Here is a 27,985-nt window from a genome sequence, read left to right on the forward strand (position 1 = left end):
GGGACTCATTCCACCAAATCTAAATCATACCAGTGATATTGTAGGTCTGGGAGCTGACCAACACTTCCAGCTGATCCTGTTTGTTTCTCACATTGTCTGTGTTAATGTACAAGCATTTTGGGTACGTTCTTGAGCTCTCTGTGCTCTGAAGAGCAGTGTAAATTTTCTCACCAGCATTGCCACCTTCAGGTGATGCTGTACCAACCCTTGGCTTACCTACCATGATCCTATTGCTTTCCCTGTCCCTCAAGGATTCTAGTTTCAGGCCCTCCCACTCAATCCTGATCAGCTTGCACACAAGGAGACCCTCTGCATGTGCAATGGGAATATGCTGCTTGTTCATAAGCATGTAAAGCTTTGTCTTTCCTTCTCACCTCCAGAAGAGAAAACCAGCAGCTGCATGCGCAAGGTATATTTTTTTTGTTTTCAGGTATGTAAAAATTTATTTAAAAGACTCAGATGAGGAAAGGCCTTTGTATAAGGAGCAGAAAGTAGTTAGAAGACTGGCATATGCAGGTCACAGGACAAAGTAATAAGGGAAACATTTGCAGCAAATACAGTAACCATTGCTCTAACTGCAGTATTAGATCTTCCTGCGTTTTATGTCTTTGTACAGAAACCTTCTCTGGCTGATGACTGCAATGCTAGCAATAGTGGAGGTTTTATCACGAGTCCAGAAATACATGATAAAGTGTGAAATGTGGTCCAGAAATATCTGGTGTTCAGGTTTTTGAGTTATTTGAGAAAGTCTGTTTTGACTTTCTGGGCTTGTGGCTGAAAAAAACCCTGGAAGCAAAGACAGTTGAGTCTCTGACACCAGAAGGTAACTTTTATTATTATTATAATCTTTAAAAAAGTAAAGACTTTAAGTCACTCAGGCTTGCTTTCAGCATTTGGACCACTGTTTTTTAATACTTATGATTAGTGATCCTTGTCCTCTTTTCCTCACTCATTTCCGAAATACTAAAGAGCATGTGTATGAAATTTTCTTTTTTCCTTCTTTTCCCTGGAACTGCCAAGAGCTAGAAAGGTATTTTAAAGACATGAAGACTGATAGTAATTTCTGAAGACATGATTAAATAAGCAGCACTTTAGGGCTTTAAAATAAATATCAGAAAATAAAATTCAGTTTAGAGTCACTAAGTTCACCACCAGTAGGTCTTAAGTCATCCATGCCAAATACACTTCATGAAACTTCATACATGTCTTCATTCCCCTCTTCGTGATTTAAGCTGTAACCGCTTAGGAAACAGAGCAAAGATGGTGCAAGATGCAAGATAACGAAAATTTTCCCACAATTGCATTGTTAGCTAAAACATCCTCCCTGGAGGACAGGACTTAGGGCTCAGTTTTGCTCCATCTTTTTCCCAACTTTCAATAGAATCAAAGTTAATTCTTAGGCATTTAGTTAATGGATTCAAGTAAAGCTTTTAGAATACACCTCAGTGAAAATCAGATTTACTCGAGATGTGCTGTACTACATTAGCAAATGTTCCCACTCCTCCACCAAGTCAGGACACCCTCCTGGGGTTGGTTGGAGCAGATGGTATAGGCAATGTTTTTCTTATAGCCATAGGCCACTATCTCAAACCTCTGATCTCTGCATTTGGTGAATTAAGCAGACTGGAGGCACCATGCTTTCTCAGGACACCACTTATGAAGAGATCTGCTTATTACCAAGAGGCTCACAGAATATATATGACTTGTGTAACAACTACATCATTTTTTAACTCCCTGTTAAAAACATTCTGGTGACACTTTGAAGAAAGTAAACTCCCCTCAGCTGCAGAGGAGGGAGAGGGGATGTGGTCATCTCATCAGTGATTACACAAAGCTCATTTTCTGGATGCTTACTTGCAACTTGATTCACAGACAGGCTGAGAACCTCTCATGAGACCATCTGTTGTAAGTGTAAATTTTGACTTCTAACAAGAAGTTAATTAGAAAGCATACTGGGGGAGGGGAGGGGGGGGGGGGTGGGGAGGGAAATCACTTCACTGGGCACCTACCTAGACTATTCTGCAGTAAGCATAAAAATCTTTTTTTCCTGATTGGTGCTACCAGTGTGGCATCTCTGCAGGAGCTCTCAGTGTTGATAGAATTGTTGAGCAAAACCAACTCAGCACAGAAAAAAAAAGGCAAAGGCTTAAAATGAAATTCTTATATAGAGAGTAGGATTTGTCTGTCACTCATGCTCTGTTTTCAGTTTTGTTTCTCTATTTTGCTTTTCTACAGACATCTTGAAAGCAGAAATGGTAGGGGATTAGTATCTGCTAACAGTATGTAGAGTTTTGTTGGTTTTTTAATGCAAAAGCATTAATGTTACTTTGTGTGATCAACTCAGCTGTGAACAGCACCTTCCAATTATAAAGTAGTAAGTGGATTACTTTGGAATTTTGCAAAGTAGTTTGCTCTCAAGGTGAAGAAAGGAAAACAGGCAACTGTCTTACAAGAAGAAATTTCAAAACCAAGTAGGATAAGAAATATGAGGAAGTTAGAATCTGCAAATTTTCTGATGTCCTAAAGGGAACTGAACTAGTCATGGCTCACAGCAGAATATAAAGTGAAAGACTGAAGAGAATCCAGATGACTGAACCCAGACAAACCATAATATCTTATGTAATCCACCAGCGCTCATTTTCACATGTTCGAAGAATCGCCACCATTCAAGGCACTAATGGACAGGCTATTGTTTGCTCTGGAAGGGACTGTTCAGGACTAAAACTGCAAACACCAGCTAAATGCAAAGGAGGAGTGTGCTGGGGCACACCCATCCTGGATGGGGCTGAGAAGAACCCAGCCCCAGGTGGACAAGAGAAATTTAATCTGGGGAGGGCTTGGCCCCTCCCCTGCTGGGAGAAGGTGGTCCCCTGACTCAGAGGTGGTCTATTCCACTTCCCCTTCCTGTCCAGCAAGCCTATAAAAAGGGCAGATATCTTGCTGCTCTTCCCTTTTTTCCTGCCTCGTCTGCTCGAGAGGACTTCCTGCTGCTGTTGCTGTCACTGTCTCCTGCACCGGACCACGCGGCTGGGGCCCTTTCTCTCTCTCAACTGAATTCACTGACATCCAGGGGAACACAAGGCCATCCAGGCTTGGTTTTGTATATTTTTTCCCACTTACCCTCATCCCTCACCTCTGTGAACCCCCCTGTTACTGCTATATATATATTTTTTCCTTTCCTTTTTGTGAAAAAAGAAAAAAAATTTGCTCCTCCTACTTCCAAACTGACTTCAGACTATTTCTTTCACGATTTTTTTTTTCCTTTCCCCTACCCCCTTTTTTTTTTCCTTTCTTCTCCCTCTCCACCCTGCCGAGAGAAAAGGGAGAGGGGCAGTGGGAGGAATTTATATCTATTATCATTTGAGCTCCTAAACTCAGAGCTCAAACTACCACAAGGAGCTACCAAATCTGACAGCTACGACACTAAAATTACCTGTGTACTTGTATGACTGAGGTAAATAACATTGTATCTTAAAAGGTTAAACCAGGAGAGCATGTTTCAGCTATAGCTCTGGGCCAACAGATCACCGGAAACAAGTCAGAATGAAAAAGCAAGTGCAGCACAGCATTTAGTGTGCTGTCAGTGCCCAGAAACAGATACACTTCTTACTGAGCTGTGGCTTTGTTGTCATTGTCTGGCAGCAAGACAATTTGTTTTAATGACCTTCTGCCATCATGCGAAAGCAATAGCTCTTTTGATTGGATGTGCGGTAAAATTAAAGGCTAATTGGTATTCTATTGACAATATACAGTAGGTGCCTCATTGTGCTGCTGACAAGATCTGATGGATGTTGCTTCTACAACATACAGGTTTGAAGGAAATTAGTTTGATAGGAAATAAAATTGCAGTGCCACATTTTCAAATTATCTACTACTGTTCTATTTTACAAGAGATATTATACCATCCAAATCAAATACATACTGGACAGAAGAAACCTCCATGACAAGAATCCTAAACATTATTGTGGCATCTGTCATACGCTGTATCAGGCTATTTTTGTATCATAGCTTTGACATAGGTGCACTTGAAAACAGCAATAATTTAACAAAAGTGAAGACATCACAGTACCAGTTTATCAAAACAGGCAATTCTTGAGGCCAACAACAGCTCTCCTACCCACATCTCTTTCTTCCTAGTAGAAAAGTTACAGGAACTGCTGAACATTAGAGCTAGGCTGCTAGACATCCAGAAAACCTGTACATGCTAAGTAGTTGCAGAGGTTTAGCATATCTAGAACGCTAGAAGTGCTACACACAGTTTAAGAATTGATCTTGTGCATTTTGGACACCATCTATTCTGCAGAACATAAACAAGCATCTGTGGCCTGTCCCAAGACCTAGCTAACACATGTGCTTCTATTTCATTCCAGAAACCATCAGAGAGACTAACTGCAGTAATTTTAATGTACAGACTATACAGTAAACATCTGCATCTGTGACCTAGCCCTTGTGTTAAAACAGGTTTGCTTCAAACGTTATCTTAATTATCCACAAAAGCTTTACAGAATAGAATTTAAGCTTAGGTTGTTCATTAAAGATGACTTTTAAAAATGTACATCCAGACTGAGGAATGTAAATAAGTAGCTTCTGAGATGCTGAGTATCCTTTGGGTTCAGTGATTTCAAAGGCATTTGGGTTTGAAAATGCCTATTTCAAACCTGAGATTAGAAAGGCAGCACCCTGAATGCATGCCTACCAGTTATCTTCTGTATCCAACAGAGAGACTAAAATACAGCAAATACTGCTGTGTCCATACATGCTTTGTGAATCCAGCTTTTAACACTCCTAACTTTGCAAAGTAACATGAACACTAAAAATGTAGCCCAACAGTGCATTAAGAAGCTATAACTTCTATTATGACAATCCATTTTCAAAATACACAAACTAAAGTGGCATCATTTTTCTGTTACGACAAAGCAAAGCAGAGTGCAAAAAAAGGAGTAAACTGTGTCAAAGGAAAAGGTGGCCCGCCATAAATCCAGTAGTGTGTTCAGCCCAAATAAAAGAGCCACAGAATTTCCTCATTGCAAGTAAATGTTATGTTATTGGGTCAGGTGAAGAAGTGAAAACAATGAGTGTCAAATAGTCCGATACTATCCCAATAAGATTTGCAGACCTTTACTGACTGAGCCACAGCATTTGAGATTCAGGTTTCTACTTACACAATCAAGTCAGGAAAAAAGGAACAGGCAAACCAGGAAGCTATTGCTTCTGTGTTTTTCAAATATAACTTTTTCTAATTAAGAAAAAATTAGTTGAGGAAAGAATTGCTACCCATGTGTTTTAGACGCATGAAAAACGTGCAGGCTTTATGATATAGAATCTCTCTGGCAACTTTAAGAAGTAGATAAAAGCTCTAAAATCCAGGTAATAAACTGCACCCAGACACTTTAACTATCATATTCCTATGGTACAAAGGAACAGAATCTCCATCCTGGGATACCTTATAATTGTTGTAGACTCCCTTGTGAAGATATGTAATACCTTTACGATACTTAAAAGCACACCACGCATGAATAAATGCTCTTATTGTCTTCTTTCAGCATCTTCCAGTCAATAGCACTTAAAATAAATGTATAAAATTATTGTGTATTATTGTATTGTGTATATTGTATTGTCTCTCTGGAGTGTTTATCTTTTTTTTTTCCCTCCATATTTTTTTCTAGTATACATTGCTGCTGTGTATACTTTTTACTTTCCTGAAACCTCAGCTTTTCTGAGCCACTCAAACAACAGAGGTTACTGAATCTTGTTTCCCAGCAGAGGCCAGGCTGCTGCTTTTTGGGTCCAACCAGTATCAAAACGGATCATGTTTTCTCAATTGGTAGTAATGGACACAGCACACATACACACAGAGTGACAGAATTAACTAGGTTGGAAAAGACCTTCGAGATCATCAAGTCCAACCTATCACCCAGCACCATCTAACCAACTAAACCATGGCACTAAGCGTCTCATCCAGTCTTTTTTTAAACACTTCCAGGGATGGTGACTCGACCACCTCTCCAGGCAGCCCATTCCAACAACAAATGACTCTCTGTGAAGAATTTCTTCCTAACATCCAGCCTAAACCTCCCCTGGAGCAGCTTGACACTGTCATCTCATTTTGCCATTGAGAGAAGAGACCAATCCCCTTCTGGCTACAACCTCCTTTCAGGTAGTTGTAGAGAGCAATAAGGTCTCCCCTGAGCCTCCTCTTCTCCAGGCTGAACAACCCCAGTTCCCTCAGCCTCTCCTCATAGGGCTTGTGCTCCAGACCCCTCACCAGCCTCATTGCCCTTCTCTGGACGTGTTCAAGCATCTCAACATCTTTCCTAAACTGAGGGGCCCAGAACTGGACACAGTACTCAAGGTGTGGCCTAACCAGAGCTGCATACAGGGGCACAATGACTTCCCTGCTTCTGCTGGCCACACTATACCTGATGCAGGCCAGGATGCCATTGGCCTTCTTGGCCACCTGGGCACACTGCTGGCTTATATTCAGCCGGCTGTCAACCAGTACCTCCAGATCCCTCTCTGCATGGCCGCTCTCCAGCCACTCTGAGCCCAGCCTGTATAGCTCTGCATGGGGTTGTTGTGGCCAAAGTGCAGCACCCAGCACTTGGACTTCTTAAATGTCATCCTGTTGGACTCTGCCCATCTGTCCAGCCTGTCAAGGTGCCTCTGCAGAGCCCTTCTACCCTCTAACAGATTGACACTTGCTCTCACCTTGGTGTCACCTGCAAACTTACTAATGGTGGACTCAATCCCCTCGTCCAGATCATCAGTAAAGATATTGAACAGGATTGGGCCCAACACTGATCCCTGGGGGACATCACTAGTGACTGACTGCCAACTGGAAGTGGCACCATTCACCACCACTCTCTGGGCTGTGGCCAGAGGAAAAAATAAACAACAAAAAATCCCATAGAGGATGATCTTTTCAATTCCCAATATACCTTCTCTGAAATAGAAGCCTGAAGCTACATGCTGTAGTTAAGACGCAGTCTCAGGACAAATTAAGACAGCAATCAAATTGCTTTCCAGTTTGCTCTCTGCTGACTCTCTAAATAATGCTTCCCATTTGTCCACAGGTTGAGAGATTTTTATACATTCATTAAACCATTCACAAGGGATGCCAAGACCTTTGTTTTACGTGATCACAGCTACTCCACAGCTCGTGGCTGGACATGTATTCAGACTAAGTCATTGCATAGCAGAAAGAACAAAAATGTTTAAAGTGTTTTAATTTTACCATGAGATTTTACCTTAAGATCAATTCAGGTATCATAAAACAAACCCAACCACAAGGTTTTACTGCAAGTAAGTTTTTTCAGGTAGATTATTTTTACCAGTGAGGGTTCTTTTTGCCTAGCTTATGTGTGTTGAGCAATCAAAATAAAATTAAATAAATAAAAATAATTTTAAAATAGTTCTTTTGCACTGAAGACCAGTTCTATGTCACCTAGGCTCTGATAATTTGATCTGTAAATGACTTTGGCAAAATGTGAGAGGAAACTGCAGATCTGACACAATCAACCAGCTGGAGATGGTAGATGCATTCAAGAGGCTAAGAAAACCAGCTCCATCATTTAGCCAGTGCAATTTGAAAAGATTTTTTAAAAAAATCATTTACAACAATCAGATGCCTCACATAAGCATTTTAGGCATAAATGTTGTGTTACTGAAATATTACAAAGACATCTGGTAAACAGTATTCATTTAGAATGAATTAGCATTAAAGAAAACAAACAAACAAACAAAAACAAACCAACAACCACTTCTGCATTTTATAGACTCCTTCTTCTCCTCCTCCAGTAGAATGAAAAAAAACCCAACAACAACAAAAAATAAAAAGGTATGGCTGAGGGACACAGAATTGTTCCAACAGTTCAAAAATCTACTGCCTGGAACAAATCCATTACTCTCTGTTTCTGGAGTTGCTCACAAAACATACTTCCCTTTTGCCCTTCAGTTATCTGAACTCACAAAGAGGTTTAATGCAGTCAGAGATGGAGGTATTAGGCATAAAGAAGACAGATCTGTCACGTCCTGACTGGCAAGCAGAGTGGTACTGTCCAGAGCAGCAGAGAGCAGGAGAAAGATAGGCGAGAATGGTTTGGATATTAAGTTTAATTCACTGGCATAACACTTAGGAGCTACCAGTAAAGGCAGATCCTAGGGCAGTATTCAGTGTTGCTTTCTCACTCAGCAAGCTAAAAACCTTGGCAATATGTAACACAAGAAACCAAATTCCAAAGTTACTTGGGATGGGTAAGCAGAACGACACTCACTCTAACAGCAATATTAATCAATGTGATAGTAGAAAGTAGAACTCAGGAAGCAGTGGAAGAAAGAGAGCCTATGCCTGGGACACACACCAGTCATGGCCACTTAAGAAAAGTGGCATAGCAAAGCAACAGTCAAAAAATACAGTACGCCTGCTCAGAAGAAAGCAGCATGTTTTCAGCAAGTTTCAAGCCTTTTCTCCAAGGTGATCTCAGTCCTTTCTTATTGTCTCTTTGTCCACTTGTGCCAAGTACAGTTCTCTTCTGACACATCATTAAACATGACAGGCTTGACTGAGCAGTGCTCACCACAGTACCCTAGTCAATGCCATGAAAAAACACCACTTGCCTTTTACCTGTTTACCCCTTGTTTGTCTCCCACAGCCTTGAAAAACGTTCTGTACAAGAAGTCCCAGTACACTTCCAGTCCTTGCTTGCTCACACACCGTGGTAGTTTAACCTGGGCGCCTCCTCTTACTGCCACATAAGTTACACCTCCAGTGTCCCGAGTGTCCAACCCAATAAGGTGGACATGAGAAATGGCATATTTCTACCTATAAATCCTGTGCCCTATAAATCCAGCTGTAAAGTCATTCTCTTCCTCTTTCTTCCTTCTCTGCTCCCGTGGGAGATGCTTCCCTATCAGGTAACAGTGGGGGAGTATCTCAAGGCCTCTTAGGCCTGTCTAGGCCTAATGCCAGGAGGAGAAATCCCAGGGGTGGCAGTCTCAGACCTGGCCAGCCTGAAACTAGCCTAGCAGTAGGGGGGGAAGAAAGAGCCCTGGGGGTTTTGGATATACTCTCAGGTGGGGAGAAGGAAAGAGTTGGGAGGTCTTTGGGTGTTTTGTAAGGGACTCTGTACACTCTGGGATATCTTTGCCACTACGCTTGTAGTGTTTTGTAGTTTCACCAACTGCTTTTCCATTTAAACATTCCATCACTCTTCAACCCATTTGTGTGAGTGTCATTCTTTTGTCCCTCTCGGGGCAAGAGAGGATCCGTCTGGCCTTAAACCAGCACACACACATACTCTTCTCGGGACTGGGACTTGTACAGAACATTTTCCAAGACTAAGGGAGGCTACCACACCCAGTTCACCTACACCATGGCTGAAAGCCCAGAATTAATTGTGTTTTCAGAGAGAATTGCTCTGATTCTCATTTTCTGTTGATTTTAACTCTTGGGAGAATTTCACACCTGCCAGTAAACCACCATCTTCTGAACAACACTAAACAGGCCACAGAAATTATCAGAGGTCTGGAACACCTCTCTTATGAAGAAAGGCTGAGAGTTGGAGTCATCCAGCCCAGAAAAAGAGAAGTGTTTTGGGGAGACCTTGTTGCAGTCTTTCCATGCTTAAAGAAGGCCTAAAAAAAAAAAGATGGGGATAATCTTTACAGTAGGGCCTGCTGGGATAGGCCAAGGAATAATGTTTTTAAACTAGAAGAGGGGAAATTTAGACTAGATGTAGGGAAGGGCCTTTTTACAATGAATGCAGTGAAACACTGGCACAGGTTGAAACAGTGAAACACTGACAGATGCCCTATTGCTGGAAAAAATCAAGGTCAGATTGGACAGGGCTCTAGGCTACGTGATCTAGCTGAAGACATCCCTCCTCACCCCAGGAGGGTTGAGGTGGGTGACTGTCAAAGGTCTCTTCCACTCCAAACCATTCTGCAACTTTAAATCCAAATCTCAGCATTTCTGGAACTAAGGACAACCTTGGCAGTCTTTCTCCCGGGCCACCTCCCCACTGCCACTGACTCACAGTTCCTTTGCCCTCCCCAGCTGCCACAGCTCTTCCTGGGCGGCAGTAGATGGAAGCTAAGTGTGCAGCAGGTTCTTCCCTCCCGACACCTTCGCCTGCGACGGCTTCACACAGGGCCGAAGCCTCCCGCGCTCCGCCGTCGCCGCCACGCGCTCCGCCAGCCCCGCGTGACACTCGCCACGCATCCCGGTTGGCCGCCGCAGAGACGCGTGCCAGCCGCTGTACCCGGAAGAGGAAGGGGAGGGGGCAGGGGGCGGTTGGCGCGCGCGCGGGCCGTGGCATGGGAAGGGTCCGGCGCAGCGGGACCCGACCCGGCAGCTGGTAAGGTAACCTCCTTCTTCTTTTCTTACTCTTCCAGGGGCGGTTCGCAGGCTGCCGGGCGGGCCAAGGCGCCTTATGGTCGAGCGGGAGGCAGCAGCTGCGAGCCGGCATGGGAACTGCCGCTGAACTGCCGCCCCGTGAGGCGGGGCTGGGCTGGGCCGGGCCGGGCCGAGCTGGGCCGGCCGCTGCATCAGTCCAGTGTCGCGCTCGTCTCCGCCCCCGGCGTGCGCTGGCAGGAGGGTTAGCGGTCATAATGCGGCCCGGAAAGTGCTGGGGCCGTTTCTTCTCTCCCGCTCGTACTCTCGGTGAGGATCGCGGGCCAGGCCTGACCGCAGGCTCGGCCCTCTGCGGAGTGCGAATCACTGGGGACGCCGTCTCCAGCCGGTGCCGTTTTTAACGGAGAGCGTGAGCACTTGGCCCTGCCACGGGTCCTGGCGGTGATGCTGGGTTTTTAAGGTTGTTTATAGCTTCTTTGAAAACTGTGAGTTTCTCTGCATTACGCTATTTCTGTCCCTGCCTGAAAAAGGGCTGATGTATTCCTCTAACGAGGTCCTGTATGCAGCCTAAATACCAGTTAGTTCGTAGCTTTACTAGAGTTATTACAGAATCGCAGTGTAGTTTGGGTTGGGAGGGACCTCAAAGATTCCAACTCGTGAACGTTGACACTTGTGAACATCTGGTCCACAGCAGTGCCTGGTGAAAGGAGCTGTATGACAGTTTTAAAACGCAGACAGAATGTGACAGCATAAAAAATTTGCGTGGTGTGATGAAAACAAGCTCTGCCGACTTGCCAAGAGCTCTGAGAAATCCTGTGAGGGGAGGTTAAGATTTTTTTTATTTTAATCAGTAACTTGTGATTGATACCACTTATTCACTGCTAATAGAGAGATCATAAGGCTTGTTTCAAGGACAAGAAAATCCTAACCTAAAGCTCAATTGGAGCACTCTTGAGTATGCTGGATTGCTAGCTTGCATTAGAAAATGGACAGAGGCCAAGCTAAACAAGGGTAAGCTTACACCTGGGGGTGTTTATGGCCAGTGACCTCACTGTAGTATGCATCATCATCTCCTACTGCCTGAGGCCATGCATCTGGGAGAATGCTAGATGCGTAACCATTTAAATTACTCTTCTCTTGCTGCTCTTATTGATAATTTGAGCATATCTTCTTTGGGTTTGTTGTGAATTTAGTTTGTTTAAGCAAATTATGAACATCTATTACAGAAGAAGGTGTGATTGGTTTTGTGCAAGCTGTTAAAACTTTCTTATCTTTATAGATTTTTTTACTGGTAAAAAGAAGCTGCAATGGGGAGTACAATACTGGTCACTGTCCTTGTGTCATTTTCCCTGCTACTGCATGAAAGTTACCATCATGAAGTGAATACAGTTACTGTTGTACATGCAGCGGAGAGAACTTTTCCAGAAAAGGCAGGTGGCATTAATACTGACTTGGCAGGATTAATACAGAAGTTTCACCTTCAAGAACTTTTTCATCGTTATGGAGAAAACAATTCTCTGTCAATTGAAGGCTTTAGAAAACTGCTCCAAAACATAGGTATCGATAAAATGAAAAGGATTAAAATAGCTCATGATCATGACCATGATCATGATCATGACCATCATCACCATGATCATCACCATCATAACCATGTTTCACCGAGTAAAAACTCTGAGAAAACTGTTTGTCCAAACCACGAGTCTGATGCTAACAAACACCACAGGAACAGTCATTCAAAGGAACCTCATAAAGTAGAGAATGTAGGAGATCAGCAGAACTTTGTACGCAGCAAGAACACTGTTAATGAAATAATGGCATCTATCATCACTGCTCCCACCGACAGCCACTCTGAATTACACAATGCACAACCTGGAGGTGTCAAGCTGGTTGCTCGTTTAGGCCTGACTAGCTCTAATGCCGTGAATGTCACAGGTGGCAGCAACGCAAGCTGGCTGATGAACAGCAAAGCAAATGAATCTCATGTATCACCAAAGGAATCGGAAAGAGGAAGCTACCTGAATTCTAAACTGAAAAAACAAAATACCCAAGAGGTGAGGCTGATTCTGTTGTGTTCTTGGGAATCCAGATCCACCAGGAGTGCTGTTTGGCTTATTTGTTGGGTGCTTATTGTTTGATGACAAGTTTTGTGGTCTAAGGGCACTTGTAGCAAAATGCCTGCAAACAACTTTCCTTGAAACTTAATATTTTGAAGCAATGCTGTGTCATGCTCACAAGCTCAGAGAAACATATGTATGCAATTTGATTATTAAATATTCCTAAAGAGAAATATGTGCTTAAGTATAAACATACACTAGGTTTTATAAATTTATATTATTTTAAAACATTACAAAAATTAAAAACACTTCAAATTTTTAAACTTGTTTTGCTGTAAAGCCAGAATATGTCATGTTTTCCTAATAATGTGCAGAAAGAAAGAAACAAACAAACCTGTCATTTTTACCAACACTGCCTCGCAAGGGTTAGATAATCCTATGGCAGATAGTGTAGAACTGCAGTACCCATCTTCTTTAAGATTGCAGAGACCAACTGTAAAAAGAGTGCTGCAAAATGTTTTCTTACTTTAAAACAGTAAAACTTAGTGCTGATAAAGTCTATAGTTACGTTGTTGATAGATTTCTTAACACTGTCAGGTCATTTTTCATTAGAAGCTTTAACAAGTGTCTCTCAGGTATTTAGCTGTGATGGATGATTCAGAGTGAGTGTTGTGTAGTGTATGATCCCAGGTGGTGAATTCATCAGTTACTGTGGTCTGCAGGGTTGGAGCAGAAGTACTACTGTTACTTAAGCCCACTGAGAGTGTAGTTTGTACTGTGGGGAGCTCTTTCCTGGAGAAAAGAGTATGTGGGACATGTTCTGTACAAGACTTTCTGTAATAATTGCTTTTACAAAAGGCATTTAGCCTTGATACTACTACCTTGATAATACTTCCATATATTGCCTCTGAAACAGTGAAAAGTGTTACGGTTTCACATAGCAAAGCATCTGACCCCTTGTTCTGAGCATGAGTGATACCTATGCCTTATTGATGAGGATTCCCAAACTAGCTTTCTGGGCCAGAAGGGAGGTGGAAGTACAGCTCTTACTGAATTGCTTTGTTACCTAATGTTGATACAGCTGTTTTCATGTGGTGCTGCTGCCCTTCACTAAAAATGGGATGTGCAGTGATCTTGAGATCCTTGAGAACCATGGTTCTGGTTAATTTTTAATGTTTATCTTTCCACAGTGCTCCAGTGCATCAAAACTGCTGCAGTCCCATGGAATGGGCACTCAGGTGTTGCTGAGTGCTACCGAATTTAGTTACCTCTGTCCAGCTCTTATTAATCAGATTGATGGCAAATACTGCATAGTACATGCAACTAGTGAAAAAGCTGAAACTCCTCCAAAAAGTTACTCTCTGCAAATAGGTAGGTTTTTTAACATGGAGTAAAAACTTACTGGAAACAGATTTGTGTTGGTTATAAAACTGAGAAGCTTTGAATGAAGTTGAAAGGAGTTTGTAAATTCCTTTTGGCACTAGACCATGTCTAGAGAGAAATCTTTGTGGTGTACCATTTGTTAACATCTGATTAATTGATGGATCAGGAGTGTTTGATAACAGGAGTGTTCTGCAGACAAAATACCATACAGCTATTATTTATTCTTGTTACTTTTTGCTTCTCTTTTCCCACTAGCTTGGATTGGTGGCTTTATATCCATCTCAGTCATCAGTTTTCTTTCCTTACTGGGTGTTATATTGGTGCCATTGATGAATCGCGTATTTTTCAAGTTTCTCCTAAGTTTTCTTGTGGCCTTGGCTGTCGGGACTTTGAGTGGAGATGCTTTCTTACATCTCCTTCCACATGTAAGTAGTAATTATTGTTCATTATCTCAAAGAGAATTTCACGCTTATCTGTATATCTTAGTGACAATTTATATCCTTATTAATTAATACGTATTTGATGAGTCATTTCTCAAGCTTGTCATGTTGCATTTGATAGAAAACTTTCCCATTTGGAATGGTGTTATTCATTTCAAAGTCTTTAGTGTCCTTCACACTATTATCCCTCAATCTATTTCCTGTTTTTAGTCATATATGCTGCCAAATCACTCATTGCTCCTTGCATGCAAGAATTTTGCATAAATGTTTTCAGCCACTTACTGCAATGTCTTTTCTTTTCCAGTTTAATGAACTTCAAAGATAGTGGAAATTGCTCATTGTACACTTTAAATGTGGAATAGCTAAACCACTCTTTTCTGTAATCAGCTACTTATATTAATTGCTTATCCACTGTAACTTTTTTGATCAGAATGAAGCGTTTCTGAAGTCTTGGGAAAACATTACCTGATAGACTTCTGGTTTACATATTACTATTATATAATGTGGGTAATGAAATTGGAATATGATTAATAAACTTCTGCTTTTCTTGAAGCTTTTGAAATAGACATTCCCTCTGCCCTGCTCTACCTTTCTCCTCTCTCCCCCTCAAAAATGTAACTTGTTCCAGCTTTCAGATAAGATGGACAAAAAGGACCATAGCTGTTCTGGTGATTTCTGACCCCTGCCTGTAATTCAGTTGGTTCTTTTTCCTTTCAGCTAACTTCACACGGCAAATGCAAAAATTATGTAAATCTAAACATGCGAATAAGATTTTCAGAATCAAAAAACTTCTAGGATGTGACAGTAGCCAGTGAGGAGCAGAAAAATGTGAGACTTCTTTTAAAGAAGGAAATTACTGTGAAGTTTCTTAGAGAAAAAGGTTTTTGAAGCCTATAAGCTTTCTTAGATGGGAGAAATAATAGATGTGCTGGCTGTGACTACTACTTAAAGTGCAGTTTCCTTGACCATATCAAGAATTTTTGTGGGGGCTGTTGTGCATTTTGTATTAAGCAGGATGTGTGTAGCTTCAGTGAGAGGGTAAATACCAGACCTACCCCTGGTCTTCGCAGTGATTCTTCCTGCTGACGGATTCCTTCATAATTGTTTGAGATTGTATCCAGACCATTTCCTCAATGAAAATTGTGTACTCTGGACTCCAGACTTCAGGAAAAGAATGTGAAGCATACTTTCTATGTCTCTTATGTTAGCAGTTCTTTTGAATATAATGACTTTCACCATTTGTTTCTCCCCTTAGTCACATGGAAACCATCACCATCACCATGAAAAACCTCTACTTGAACAAAACAAAGACTCTATGTTCAAACATCTTGTTTTTCAAAGTGCAGAGGAGAGTGCTTACCTAGATTCTACATGGAAGGGACTTACAGCACTTGGAGGCTTGTATTTCATGTTTCTTGTGGAGCATTTGATCACTTTGATAAAGCAGTTTAAAGACAAGAAGAAAAAGGTAGAGAAAGCAATATTTTGAAGCCATATTGTATGCCATGATCATTTCTGAATATCCATAAAAAAATTTCATGAGTATGATATATCTATCTGGAATTAATAATGACTCCTGACTTGATTAATATAAATGAAATTATAACACTAGTGACACATAGATACTTTTAAAGTACAAGATAGCCTTTTCACGTAGACCTGTTGTGGAAGAGCTCTGAGCTGTTTCCTTAAGTAGACTTAGTACAGGTGTGACACTACCGAGTTGGTTAGTAAGTAAATACCCAACTGTGTTCTTTGTTTTAACAAAATCATTTAAGAAGTTACTGTTCATTCTCGACTTCTTTCTGACATCTCAAGGCAATAATATGACTATCTGAATGTTACCTAAATGTTATACTGGATGAAATAAGATGGCCTTATGTAGATAGTTACTGTACCTCTCTTGAGGGAGGCACCTGCACAAAACTGGTAAGGGTGGCAGTACGAGCTTACATAAATAAGCATCCAACTACACTGTAGAAAGTGACTTCGGATAGCATTCCATTTGGAAATGTGGTCTGCCAAGCCCCTGATTTCTTTCCCTTTACACCCCATAAAAAGAAGAGCAAGACAGCTTTCAGATAGCTATGCTGGTTTTTATGTGGAGGGTAAATATCTCCATTTTGGCAGATCATAAATGTTGGTAACTTGCCAATTATTGGTAATTGAGTTCTTTAAAGGGTAGTGTAGCCAGGAATAAACAATAAAGATAGAGTAGTAGTCGTAAAAAAGATAGAGTAAAAGTTGGTAGTATCTTAAGCTTTACTTGAAGAAAGTTAGTAAACTACTAATTACTTATCTTAAAAATAGCTAGATTTTAGGCTACCACAATGACTGATAATCTTTGTTTTGTTAAATTGGCCATGAAGGCAGCAGTCTCAGAGCAGATGCTTTGTCAGCTCTTAGAATTTGGTGTGGTTTATCCTGAAGCTAAACTAACTGCAAGCAACAGGATCGCTTTCCCTATATCTAGTTGAATTTATTTGCCAGGAGAGGACATGCAAGTATTATCTGTGTCCTCCTTTCAACCACAGGGAGCAGATTTCCTGTTTGGTCAGATTATGCCCTCCTCGGTACTGATTCAGTGAACATACATTGTTGTTATGCAGACATTAGTGAGCACTGATTAGAGATTTTGCTTGGTTTTCCTTCAGTACACTAGAGAAAACATACTGACATTACAGTGGAAAAGAGTTAAAGGAATAACTTTTGCTGAGTATTTGATGCGTTTTGCGTCTCAGATGAACTCTTCTGCTTATTCCTTGCACAAAAATGTGGGGTATTGTTTTTTGGGGGGTTCTTTTGTTCATTTTTTTTCGTTTTGTGGAACCTGAGGACCTTTGTCTTGGTTTATTTAGCTCAATTTCTGGTGTTCCACTCTGTGCTCTTTGTAAGGCTTCCATGTTGTCCACTTTCTGTGCAGGCTGCATAAATATTGTGAATATAATGTTGCTCATATTTGGAGAAAAAAGTAAAATATTAACTACAGCATTTTCTTTTGGCATAAGAAAAAAAATGAAGATGATGGAGAAAGTAAGAAGTTTTCAGCGAATGAAGAAAAGTTAGATGCAGATGATCGTAAGTCTTAATAATATTCCACAATTATTATGTTGTGGCAGCACTGTTTAGAAAACACCTACAGTTGGATCACTGCCTATTTGAAAACTTTAAAAAAAAATTGTCTGTACATTCATATATAGAAGACTATCTCTGCTTGCTTCTTTCCTCTAAAAAGGATAGTAGGTTGAAAGCAATGAATTCAGTTTTGAAACCTTAAGCCTCTTAATTCTGTACTTAACAGCAGAAATCAAAGTCATTCTGTGAAACTCTTCTGGCTCTGCCTGTTGCAAATACCGCTGTACCTACTGTCTTCTACACTTCTCTTTTGACTCTTTGGTTTTAGGTCCATTACTTAGATCTTTGTACAGCTTAAGTCTGAATTTTGTTAAGTTTATTTATCAGGTGAATAATCTAAAAGCTTAGAGGTTACTTGGAAGTATGTGGATTGCCAATGACTACATGTTCCTGGAATCATGCCGTAAGCGAAAACACACCTTACTAGATCCTAGTTAGCTAAAAGAGAATAATTTTCAGAATAATTTTGTAACTAATGAAAGAATTGTTGATAATATAGAAAAAAAAGTGTATTTTTAAATTTAATTGCAGGGGAAGAATTCAGCAAGTTTTAGGAGTTAAAATTACTAACCTGAGTGTGCCACCAATGTTTACATTTCATGGTCTGTGGTAATGACTTTATTTTTGAGTGTTTTTCAGGTTTTCAAACTTAAGCTCTTCTATTTATATGAAATAGAGGATTTTTCAGAATTATGCTCTTTTTAAATTACACTGGATCTTAGATTGAAAACTTTTAACTTTTAGGAGGCGTTTGTGGCCATAATGTAGGGGCTGCTTCAGTAGTAGGGGACAGACGCTAAATGATTTTACTTATTTTGAACTTTTGGGAATTATCTTGGAAATCTGTTTAGAGAAAATGAAGTTGTAAAACTCTTGGGAAAAACAGCCTCCTGTACAAGGAGCTTTGGCATCATTCTTAACTTTAGACTTACTAGTTTCTTCACTACATCGCTTATTCAAGTTGTTCAATGTATCTTTGCTTCCTAGGTGGTTTTTAAAATATGTAATATTATACTCTGGGATTTTGTAACAGGGCCTGAGGTCTATCTGGGGACAGACTCTCAAGATCCATCACCCTTCATTTCTCAGCAGCCGACTGTACAAGAAGAAGAAGAAGTCATGATAGCTCATTCTCATCATGAGGAGGTTGACAATGAATACGTGTCCAGAGGCTGTAGAAACAAATGTCATTCTCACTTACATGATACTCTAGGACAGACAGATCATCTTAGTCATCATCACCATGACTACCATCATATTCTGCATCACCACCATCATCAGAACCACCATCCCCATAGTCACAGTCAGCGCTACTCACGTGAAGAACTGAAGGATGCTGGAATAGCAACTCTGGCATGGATGGTGATTATGGGAGATGGACTACACAATTTTAGTGATGGCCTAGCTATTGGTAAGTATTGTGTGAGACACTGCAGCTTTGTGTGCAAGGGCAGCAGAATCTTCTTCCTGTTGCTTTTCGTTAGCAACACAAGTATCTAGTGGTGGATCTTTGAACCCTAAACTTCTGTTTGATAGCAGCTCTGAATGAATAAGAAAAACCTCCAGATTAACAACCTGGGTATTAAGCGACAAATGAAACAAATTACATGAAATGGGACCCTGGTTTCAGTCTGCTTTAGCCTGCATATTAGCCAAATGGGTTAGACAACATATATGTATGATTTTTATGCTGTGTGAGGTAGGCATGTGTTTGTTTTTGCTGTAAAATTACTTTGGTCCAAGGCATTGTTTGCTACAGTTTCACATTTTTGCGTACCAGTCCTGTAATATCCAGATTCTCACATCTTGCTATCCACTGAAGAGCAGAATTGCACTTAAAGTCTGTGCTGATTTTGTATCTTAGGAGCATGTGAATGAGGTAGTAATTGATAGGTCATTAGTTAGCTATTACCTGCCAGAAATATGATTCATAGAGCAGATACCAAAGAATTTGTATGTTGCCTTTATGTAGATATTTTTGATTGAGGGCTTGTATCATATAAAGGAGTGTAGCATAATTAAATTCCATTATATGCTTAGTCTGCTATACTTGGTTTTAAAACACACTTAGTTTCTCTTCTTAGACAGATATTTAACCCCAAAAATTTCTTAAACACTACTCATATTGTCCTCAATATTTTCTTAAAGTTAGGCTCAGTAGTCACCATTTCTTGTGTGTGTTTGGTTTTGGGGTTTTTGTTCATTTGTTTGGGCTGTTTTGTTTGGTTTTGTTTTTAATATAAGCCAGGATAAACCATTGTCTTACATGTAAACAGAACTTTTATCTTTCTGTTCCTTTTTTTGTTTGCACCCAAATTTTTCCTGTCCATGCTGTAGCCGTTCAGTTCTTTTTGATAATGCTTCAGTGAAAATACTTCTTTATCACAAAAAACAGATTGAATATTTTGAACTTCTGGTTGGGAGGTCAGGTTTGGGAACTCCCTTATTATTCCTAGAAGGAGAGCTAGACTACATATATTTTAAATTTAAAATAAGTTCTAGAAAGTGAAGTCAAATCAGTAATCTTCAATTCTTATGCTGGTCTTTCATAATCTTGACTTTAGTATTTAAGACTAATCTTTCCAGGTGTTGGATTAATTTCCATTTTGTATAGCATACTGGGGTCAGTTCAGTAGTATTGTTCTTTCTGTAAATTTTACTGTAGAAGCAAGTTCATTTCTGTTTGAGGAGAAAACCCAATGATAACTATTTTCTCACAGCCATATTTGCAGTTGATCAGATTCAGTCAATTGAAAGTATAATGTGAAAGGACACATTTTGATTTAATCTCATTTTTGCTGGAGTTGAAGCATGGAATGGATATTTCTGAGCAGAACAGTAGTGAAAATGTGGTAGAAGGAGGAGGATTTGCATACAAATGGCATGCAAAATCAATTACCTCTTAGCATTAGGGAGATTTGAGAAGGAGCTATGACTTATAAAAGGAGAGTATCAGGAAGGTTAATAAAGGCTTATTGAACAAGTGAGAACAATAGCTTTTAGAGTCGTGCTGTGTAGTTTGTTCAGGCTAATGGAAATGTGGATTTCCCTCAGCTCTGATGTGCTCAAATATATTATGGAAAAACATTGATTTGATGATGTGAAAATGCCAATGCTACTTCTGTAGTATTTTACTTGTATATAAATGAAGATGTAAGTGCTCCTGTGAAGATAGCTTTAGCCAGAGTAACCCTTCACTTAAGTTCATTCATGTGATTTATTATTCATAACTTCCCTCAGTTTCTTTTTTCTCAAATCTGTCATGCTAATTAAGTAGGAATAAGATCATTAAAGCATCGAACAGTTGCATCTGACTAATCTGTATAAAATTATCTTCTGTGATTTGAACTTTTCTGTGTAGCTTCAACTAAATAATTAAAATGCAGAATGCTATTTTTGCACTAATCTTGCATATAGATTTCTTTTTTTCTCTAGCTCTTTTTTTTTTTTTTTTTTTTTTTTTTTTTGGAGAAGCAGCATCTTTAAAAATATATTTTAAGATACCATGACACTATTAAATCGATTTCTCCAGAGGGCTAATGACAGATATATTAATGTAGTCTTCGATTTGTTCATATTTCAAGACATCTTTTTAGCAGTGAAAAATAAAAATAGATATTCCTGTTATGTAAGCTTGGACTTTGGTTGCTATCTGTACAGCATAAAGCCACCTAGGTACTTTGCAAAACAATCAGGTTTTGTTTGGCTTGCCTGTGTGGTCCTCAAACTAGATTTACAATGTGTGATAAAGCTGAATTCTTGTATTTTTAGTTTTCCTTTAAAAAGTGATAAGACTGGGAAAAGGTATATAATATGGAGGAACTTTTAGATTATTTAGGATGCAGGCATGGGAGAGGGCAATTACCTTCTGCCTTGCTCTGCTTATTCAGCCTTTTCGGAAACTGAAGCCTGAATGCTGAAGAATTCTGAGTTTGAGATAACTGTAGCTGCCCTGCCTGTCTCTCAAAGTCTGACTTAAAAACTATAAAGGAGTGTTTGGAGGTGGGGGAAACAGACCAATACCTAGAAAAGATGAATAACGTTCACCGATAACCTCTTTTGCTAGTCAAGTACCAGCAACTTCTGACACTTACCTGTTAATTACTGTGTAGGCTCCTGTGACTGAATGTTTAAAGAGTGCAGTGGAAAAACTTGCTGAGGGCTTAAGTCAAAATAGCTTTTGCTTTGCACACCGTGCATCTCTGAACTGGACATCATAGAGTCACAGAAGTGGGTGGCCTCTAGAGGTGATCTAGTCAAACTCTGCATGAAACAACTTTTTGGTCAGCCAACACTAGATTGGGCCAGCCAAGCCCTGTAAACCTCCATAGATGGGGAGATTCCAGCTTGTATGTATTTAGAAGCAGAGGTTAGACCATCCCTTACTCTGGTGGAAAGGATGGTTAAATGTACCTAGCTTCCTCAAGCTTTTAGGCCCTATGTTGTAGATGTCTGATCATCTTGTCAGCCTGTGTTGGAAAGTGTTCATATCCACCTTGAACTGGGGACACCCCAAAGTGGGCAGAGAATCCTGGGAACAACCTCACCAGTACTTAGGGCATAAGAACGTAGTCTGCTGGTCTTATGAAGACTACAGTTTGTGACTTACTGTGCTTGCAATGAGAGCACATTCTTGGCTCATATACAACTTGTCAGCCATAATCCTCACATCCTTTTGGGAGGCTGCCATTTCAGCCAGTCAGAGGTTATTCTGCCCCATATGCAGAACTTCTCACTTCTGATATTTGTAAGATTTCTGTTGGCCTAGTCTTCAAGTTTGCCATGGTCTTCCTTGTCTGAAGCTCTAGTGCTTGAAGTGTCAATTCAGCCTTTTTTCCCCCTGCACCACAGCTTGTCATTGTCTGCAGATTTGCTGATGATGCAGTCTCTTTCACCTAGGTCATTAGTGAAGATATTGAAGAAAATGGGTTGCAGTATTTGTCCTGATGACCTCCACTTGGTACTAGCCAGTCATCAAAACCTGCTAGCCCAGCAGTCCAGCCAATATGCAGTCATCTGTCAGTTCTGTATTTGCTCCTAGATGAGACTGCTGTAGGAAGTGGTGTCAGAAATCCTACTGAAATCAAGTTCTGTTATATACACTGCAGTTACTGTCTCTCTAGTCAGTTATTTCCTCAAGCTGGGTCAGACATTTGTAGAGGATATTCAACGTGATCTTTCTAGGAACTGAAGTGGGGCTGACTGTTCCCTGAGTCTTACTCTTTGACTTTCTTAAAGATGGGAATAATGTTATCTTTTTCCTAGAGGATAATGGGCCTTCTATAGCACCTTTTTTTTTTTTTTTTCCATAGATGATAGACTGCAGCCTTGCAGTTGCATGAATCAACTCTGTCAGCACCCTTGGGAGAGTATCATCATGGGATGCATCTGAGCATTTCCATGTTTTTTTTCAAAGTATCTCTAATCAGTTGCTCCTCTGCTGTTTACTGTCCCTTTCTGGAATGGTGCTTTGTGAAGATTGAGACAAAATTGGTGTTGGTGCTTCAGCCTCTTTTTATGTATACTGCTTGGTTCACTTACCCATCCATCAACAGACTCAAATTTTTCATGAATGTTTTTTCAGCTAGTATTCCTGTACTGTTTCTTGTTCTCCTTAGTTTCTTGTTAGTCTTAGCTCCAGCTGGGCTTTGGTCTTTGTTTTTTGTTTTGTTCTATTGCTTTTATCCTTGTCATTGCCAATCTTTGTTTCTGTTTTTCTAGTGCTTGCTTTTCTAGTCTTTGTCACAGTATTGCAGTATATCAAAGGTTGAAGGGACCTCAAGAGATCATTGGGTCAACCCCCCTGCCCGAATATTGCCAGAATCAGTTAAGACACACTAGGCTTAACTGGGTGTGTCTTCTGTTGGAATTCTTTGTGTTCCTGCACAAAGAGGGTAGTTCACCTATCCACTCAAAGAGTGCTTTACAAATCAGCCACGTCTTCTGGACACTTTTTCCCCTTTGACTGATTACCAGGGTATACTGCACTGTAATTCCTTAAATAAGTCAAAGTCTGCTTCATTAGAATCTAGAGTCCTAATTTTGCTTCTTCCTTTTCCAGCTTCCTCCTGTATCCTGAGCTCAGTTATCTCATGCTCACTGATGCCATTTTTGGCTGTATTTGTCATTGCGTCTTCCATGTTTGTGAGCAGTGGGTCAAGTAGAACATCTCTTCTTGGCTGGCTTGTCTGTAATTTGTATTGGGGAAACTATCACCTACACAATTAAGGAACGTCCTGGATTGATTGCCCAGTGCTGTCACCTTCACAGCTGAAAACTCATGTAAATGGTGATGTCTTGTGTGGTTGTTTATAAGTAGCTTTATCCACCAGCTTTTCTTGGTTTTGTCACCATATTCTTAATGTTACTCTGATCTTGACCAAGAGACAGTATTCATGTGTACTGGAGCTTTGTGCAGTCAGGGAACTCCTTTATGTACGTTTAAAAAGAAAAAAATGTTACTTGTGTTCTGTTTTCTTTGGGCAGTCTGTATCTATGACAGGCCAAGTGACAACTGCTTTGGTGATTTCTCTACAGCATCATCAAGGCAGTATGTGGGCAAGCAATGGGCTTCTCTGGGCAGTAGCTCTGGTCAGCAGGTTGGCCCCATGTCCTCTTACCTTGCATGGGAGGGGATCTCCTGTCACTTTCTTATGTTGCTGTCCCTCATCTAATGTGCTGAACCAACATTCTCAGATAGGCAGAGCTCGTTTCTCCTCTCATTGCTGCTAACCATGTTCTTCAGATCAGCAGCTGCAAGTGGGGGCAGAGGGTTCTTCCTGTTGTAAGGCTTTGCTATTTTTAAACTTTACCCATCTGGAAGCTGATGCTTTCCTGTTCCATTGCTGCTTTGATCATGCCTTCCTCTTTAGTCTGAAGAGAAACAGCCTAAAACTACCACACCTCCGTAGGACCTTGTGTCGGTGTGAGCTGAAATTCCCCCCCACTGACAATAACCAGGCTAGCCCAGTCTGGAAGCAAATGAAAAGCTGTATTTACAAGCAGATGAAATGCAATGAATATGTACAAATATACAAAATTCACAACACTTACAAATATATACAATCAACAGAAAAACACAACCAAGCTCCCTTTGCTTCCCCCCCCAAGGGGACCCTCCCAAAGGGGCCTCCCTCTCCCAGGAGCTTCCCCCCCCCAGACCCCCCTGGACAGAGAAGCAGAGTTTAGTTAGAGCAGAAAGTTGTTAACTTAACTGCCAAGGTCAGTGTGTTATCTTCAGCCAGAAGAGAAGAAGAAACAGCAACCAGACAGCCCAGCAACTGCCCCCACTGCCGAACGCAGAATGTGCCGAATGCCTACTTTGTTTTGGGTAATAGTTCTTAAACATTTCTATCTATCCAATGGAAGGGTTTAGAACAATCGTTATTTTGCTTTCTTACACCCAATAGTGACTTATTTACATTCTTTCACTTTCTCTGTTCTGAACTTTGCAAGGAAAAATTAAAAAAGACAGTTTCAAACCACCACAGACCTCCTCTGAAGACTCTCAGTCCCCTGTTCATTATCCCTCATCCAAAGGTGCCCACTGCATCACTACTTTACTAGGTGCCACAGCATGCATCCCAGAAGAAAAGCTGCTGTTGTCAGGCAGGGAGAACCATTAGTCATCTCTTGCAGTTGAAGACCTGGAAAGCAGTGTCTACTTTCAGTGGTTATATCTGGGTAGAAGCTGCTGAGGTGCTGAGGGTGATGAACCCAGTGGAGAAGAGGGGGTTTTCTCCTGGGGTCTCGTTGCCATTGTAGCTCTTCCTTTGTGAGCAGTACTTGTGTGCCAACTACTATAATGTGGCCTTGTACCTCTTTGCTCAGTGGCAGCACCTTATTGGCTGGTGTGCTTCTGGTAGCAGCTGAAGAGAAGCTGGACATGGTTCTGCTGCACCCCTTGACGAGGCTTTCCAGGCAACCAGGGACTTCCTGTGCTGTGTGGTTCAGCTCTTCAGCGCTGCTGTGTACTGGTTCCTCATGAGCTGCTGTCAAAGAAGAAAAATAGCAAGCAACAGAAAGAGTAGAGGAAAGGAAGTTGAGGACTGTTGGACTAATTTAAGGGATTTTTATGGTTTGGGGGAGGGGCTTTTTTTTTTTTTTTTACCTCCGCCTAAAGTACGATACTTCACTTCCTGTGCAAGCTGCCTAGAACTCAGTCTTTCACTGCTGATGCACATGGCTATATAGCCTCTTTTACTATTGAAATGGCTACCCTTTTTCCAGTGCCTGACTTGGAGGCACTTGAGTTGCCTTCATGCCTGTATCTTTAAAATAAAAAAAAAACAAAACAAACAAAGAAGGTGGTTTTTCTGACATTATTTCCATTTATTGCCTTTTATTTTGAGGATTTTTGTGGATCATGTTGAATGATATGTGGCTTAGTTTAGAAACAAGATAATGAATTCGGTTTGCTTTAACTAATTAGAGGATTCTACGTTGCTTCTGCTTTTGAAACTTATGAATCATAGACAGATACCCAGTTTAAGTGCTTCCACAGGCATAAAAAAATTGGAGTGGAACTATTATGTCCTAACCCGATACAAGCTTCTGCAATTAATATGTCTTAATCTGATACAGGCTTCTGCATCACTGCTTATGTACTTGATGTCTGAATATGCAGTAATTTTTTTTTCCTTGTCTCTTCATAGGAGCAGCCTTTACCGAAGGGTTATCTAGTGGTTTAAGCACTTCTGTGGCTGTATTTTGCCATGAATTACCTCATGAGCTAGGTAAGAGCCCAATTTTTCAATGTATTACAGGTATGGGTATTTACAGGTGCATTTTGGAGGATTATACTGTGTCACAGAATCAAATCTCTTGAAATTTGAACAGGAAACTCCATCTGTGTCAGACTGTCTACTCAAGAATAATTCTAACTTATCTAATGACTATTTTATTTCTTAATTGAATTATTTGTCCTTTTATGACTAAATATTTTCATCTACTTTGTTTAAAACTTGGTGTCTCTTGCAGCTGCTTAACAACTTGTTCTGTATAGTTTGGTTATAAGCTACAGTACAAAGAGCAGTTAAAAGATAATAAATGGAATCATTACCATTGCTTTATGCAATTAAGTGGGAATACCATATTTTAGAAACTTCTTTTGTATGCTTATGCCTATCATGTATTGCAGTGCTTTGCAGCATTGGTTTAAATGCAGACTACACTAAAAGCTGCTTGTTTCCAATAATCCTAAGACTTTAAGGTTACTAACCTACAGTGTTTGCTGCTGTGTTTTCCATATGTGCTTTTTCATTGTGTCCCCCAGTGACTTCTGATTTTGTGAAGGAAAAAAATAAGGCAGATAATAGCATAAAAATAGCTTAATAATCTTGTAAGCAAGAGGAGAACTCGTGAATACTATAATAGTTACCTGAGGATGAAAACTTTGGGTTTTTCCCTGTTGCAGGAGATTTTGCTGTGCTTCTCAAAGCTGGGATGACTGTCAAACAAGCTGTGCTTTATAACGCCCTGTCAGCTATGCTGGCCTATCTTGGAATGGCCACTGGGATTCTCATTGGTCATTATGCAGACAATGTTTCAATGTGGATATTTGCACTTACTGCTGGCTTGTTCATGTATGTGGCTCTTGTGGATATGGTAAGTGGTTAGATCTGCTTGAATTTTATATAACAGTTTGAGAATTAACGCTAATTAATGTTTGGCTTCAGGGGGGTGGTTTTGATTTAATTTTGTTTTCTAAAAAGACCTACTTGAATTTCATATACATAGTTTAAGAATTCATGCTAATTATATATCCTTCTATCTTTTCTCCCTCAATTAACTTGTTTTTTTGTGCTCCAAGGTGCTGATAAGTATGCAGTTTAAGTGCTCGCTTAAATATTCAGGTGCAAGATTGCTTTTATTTAGTTTACTAAATAAATGGAGAGGAACAGAGATTGTTTCTCTTGGGTGTTAAACAGAGGCAGTTAACAGCAGAAGCAGAGTGAAAAAAATTGTTTCTGAGAATGCCTAGGATAGCAGATAACCAGTAAGACTGCAAGCTGCATGCTATTGGCACCACCAAATGTGCTTTGGTATTTGTGTTACATCATTATTGCTTCTTGGGATGAAGGCAGAATTGTGTTAAAGCCTATCCTCAGAAGTGTGTTTGTACAGAAATAGAGTATTTGGTGGATGTTCACGAAGGCTTAACTAGCTTCTGAAGGATAAAACTCTTGATGTGATGTGGTAAATAATCCTGAACAAATGGTTGGTTTAGGACATCAACACAATTATAATGAAAGCAGTAATTAGAACATTACAGATTCCTTCTGTCTCTAAATAGGAAAGTAGACATTGATGTTGTTCATATTGAGTGACAAGTCAAGGAGTAGTAGTAATGCAGTCAGTGGAAAAGACTGGAGGAGTAATTCTCTGCTACCTCTTGCCTCATGGTTGAAGAACTGAGTTTGAAGTAACTGTTTATTTTGAAGGCTTTTAACACTTTCTTGTTTATTTAGGTACCTGAAATGCTCCACAATGATGCTAGCGATCATGGATGCAGCCGCTGGGGTTACTTCTTGTTACAGAATGCTGGGATCCTGTTGGGTTTTGGGATAATGCTGCTCATCTCTGTATTTGAACACAAGATTGTATTCAGCATAAACCTCTAA

The 27,985-nt window shown here is 40.4% G+C and overlaps 1 protein-coding gene across 1 annotated transcript; it reads left to right on the top strand.

Moving 5' to 3' along the window:
- Positions 1 to 11,658: 11,658 nt before the first annotated feature.
- On the top strand, positions 11,659 to 27,985 carry SLC39A6 (solute carrier family 39 member 6). Its single transcript, XM_054381824.1, has 9 exons — positions 11,659 to 12,402; positions 13,596 to 13,776; positions 14,044 to 14,213; positions 15,484 to 15,696; positions 17,237 to 17,306; positions 18,397 to 18,774; positions 26,018 to 26,098; positions 26,779 to 26,969; positions 27,833 to 27,985. Exons 1-9 carry the CDS (start codon positions 11,659 to 11,661, stop codon positions 27,983 to 27,985), a joined length of 2,181 nt encoding a protein of 726 aa, XP_054237799.1.

Source organism: Indicator indicator, chromosome 6 (genome assembly GCF_027791375.1).
Source record: "Indicator indicator isolate 239-I01 chromosome 6, UM_Iind_1.1, whole genome shotgun sequence".
Lineage (NCBI taxonomy): Eukaryota > Metazoa > Chordata > Aves > Piciformes > Indicatoridae > Indicator > Indicator indicator.

Coding starts and splice junctions, on each gene's coding strand:
- SLC39A6 (XM_054381824.1), top strand. CDS start 11,659: ATGGGGAGTACAATACTGGTCACTGTCCTTGTGTCATTTTCCCTGCTA. Junction 13,777..14,043: donor AAGTTACTCTCTGCAAATAG/GTAGGTTTTTTA, acceptor TTTTCCCACTAG/CTTGGATTGGTGGCTTTATA. Junction 26,099..26,778: donor TGAATTACCTCATGAGCTAG/GTAAGAGCCCAA, acceptor TCCCTGTTGCAG/GAGATTTTGCTGTGCTTCTC.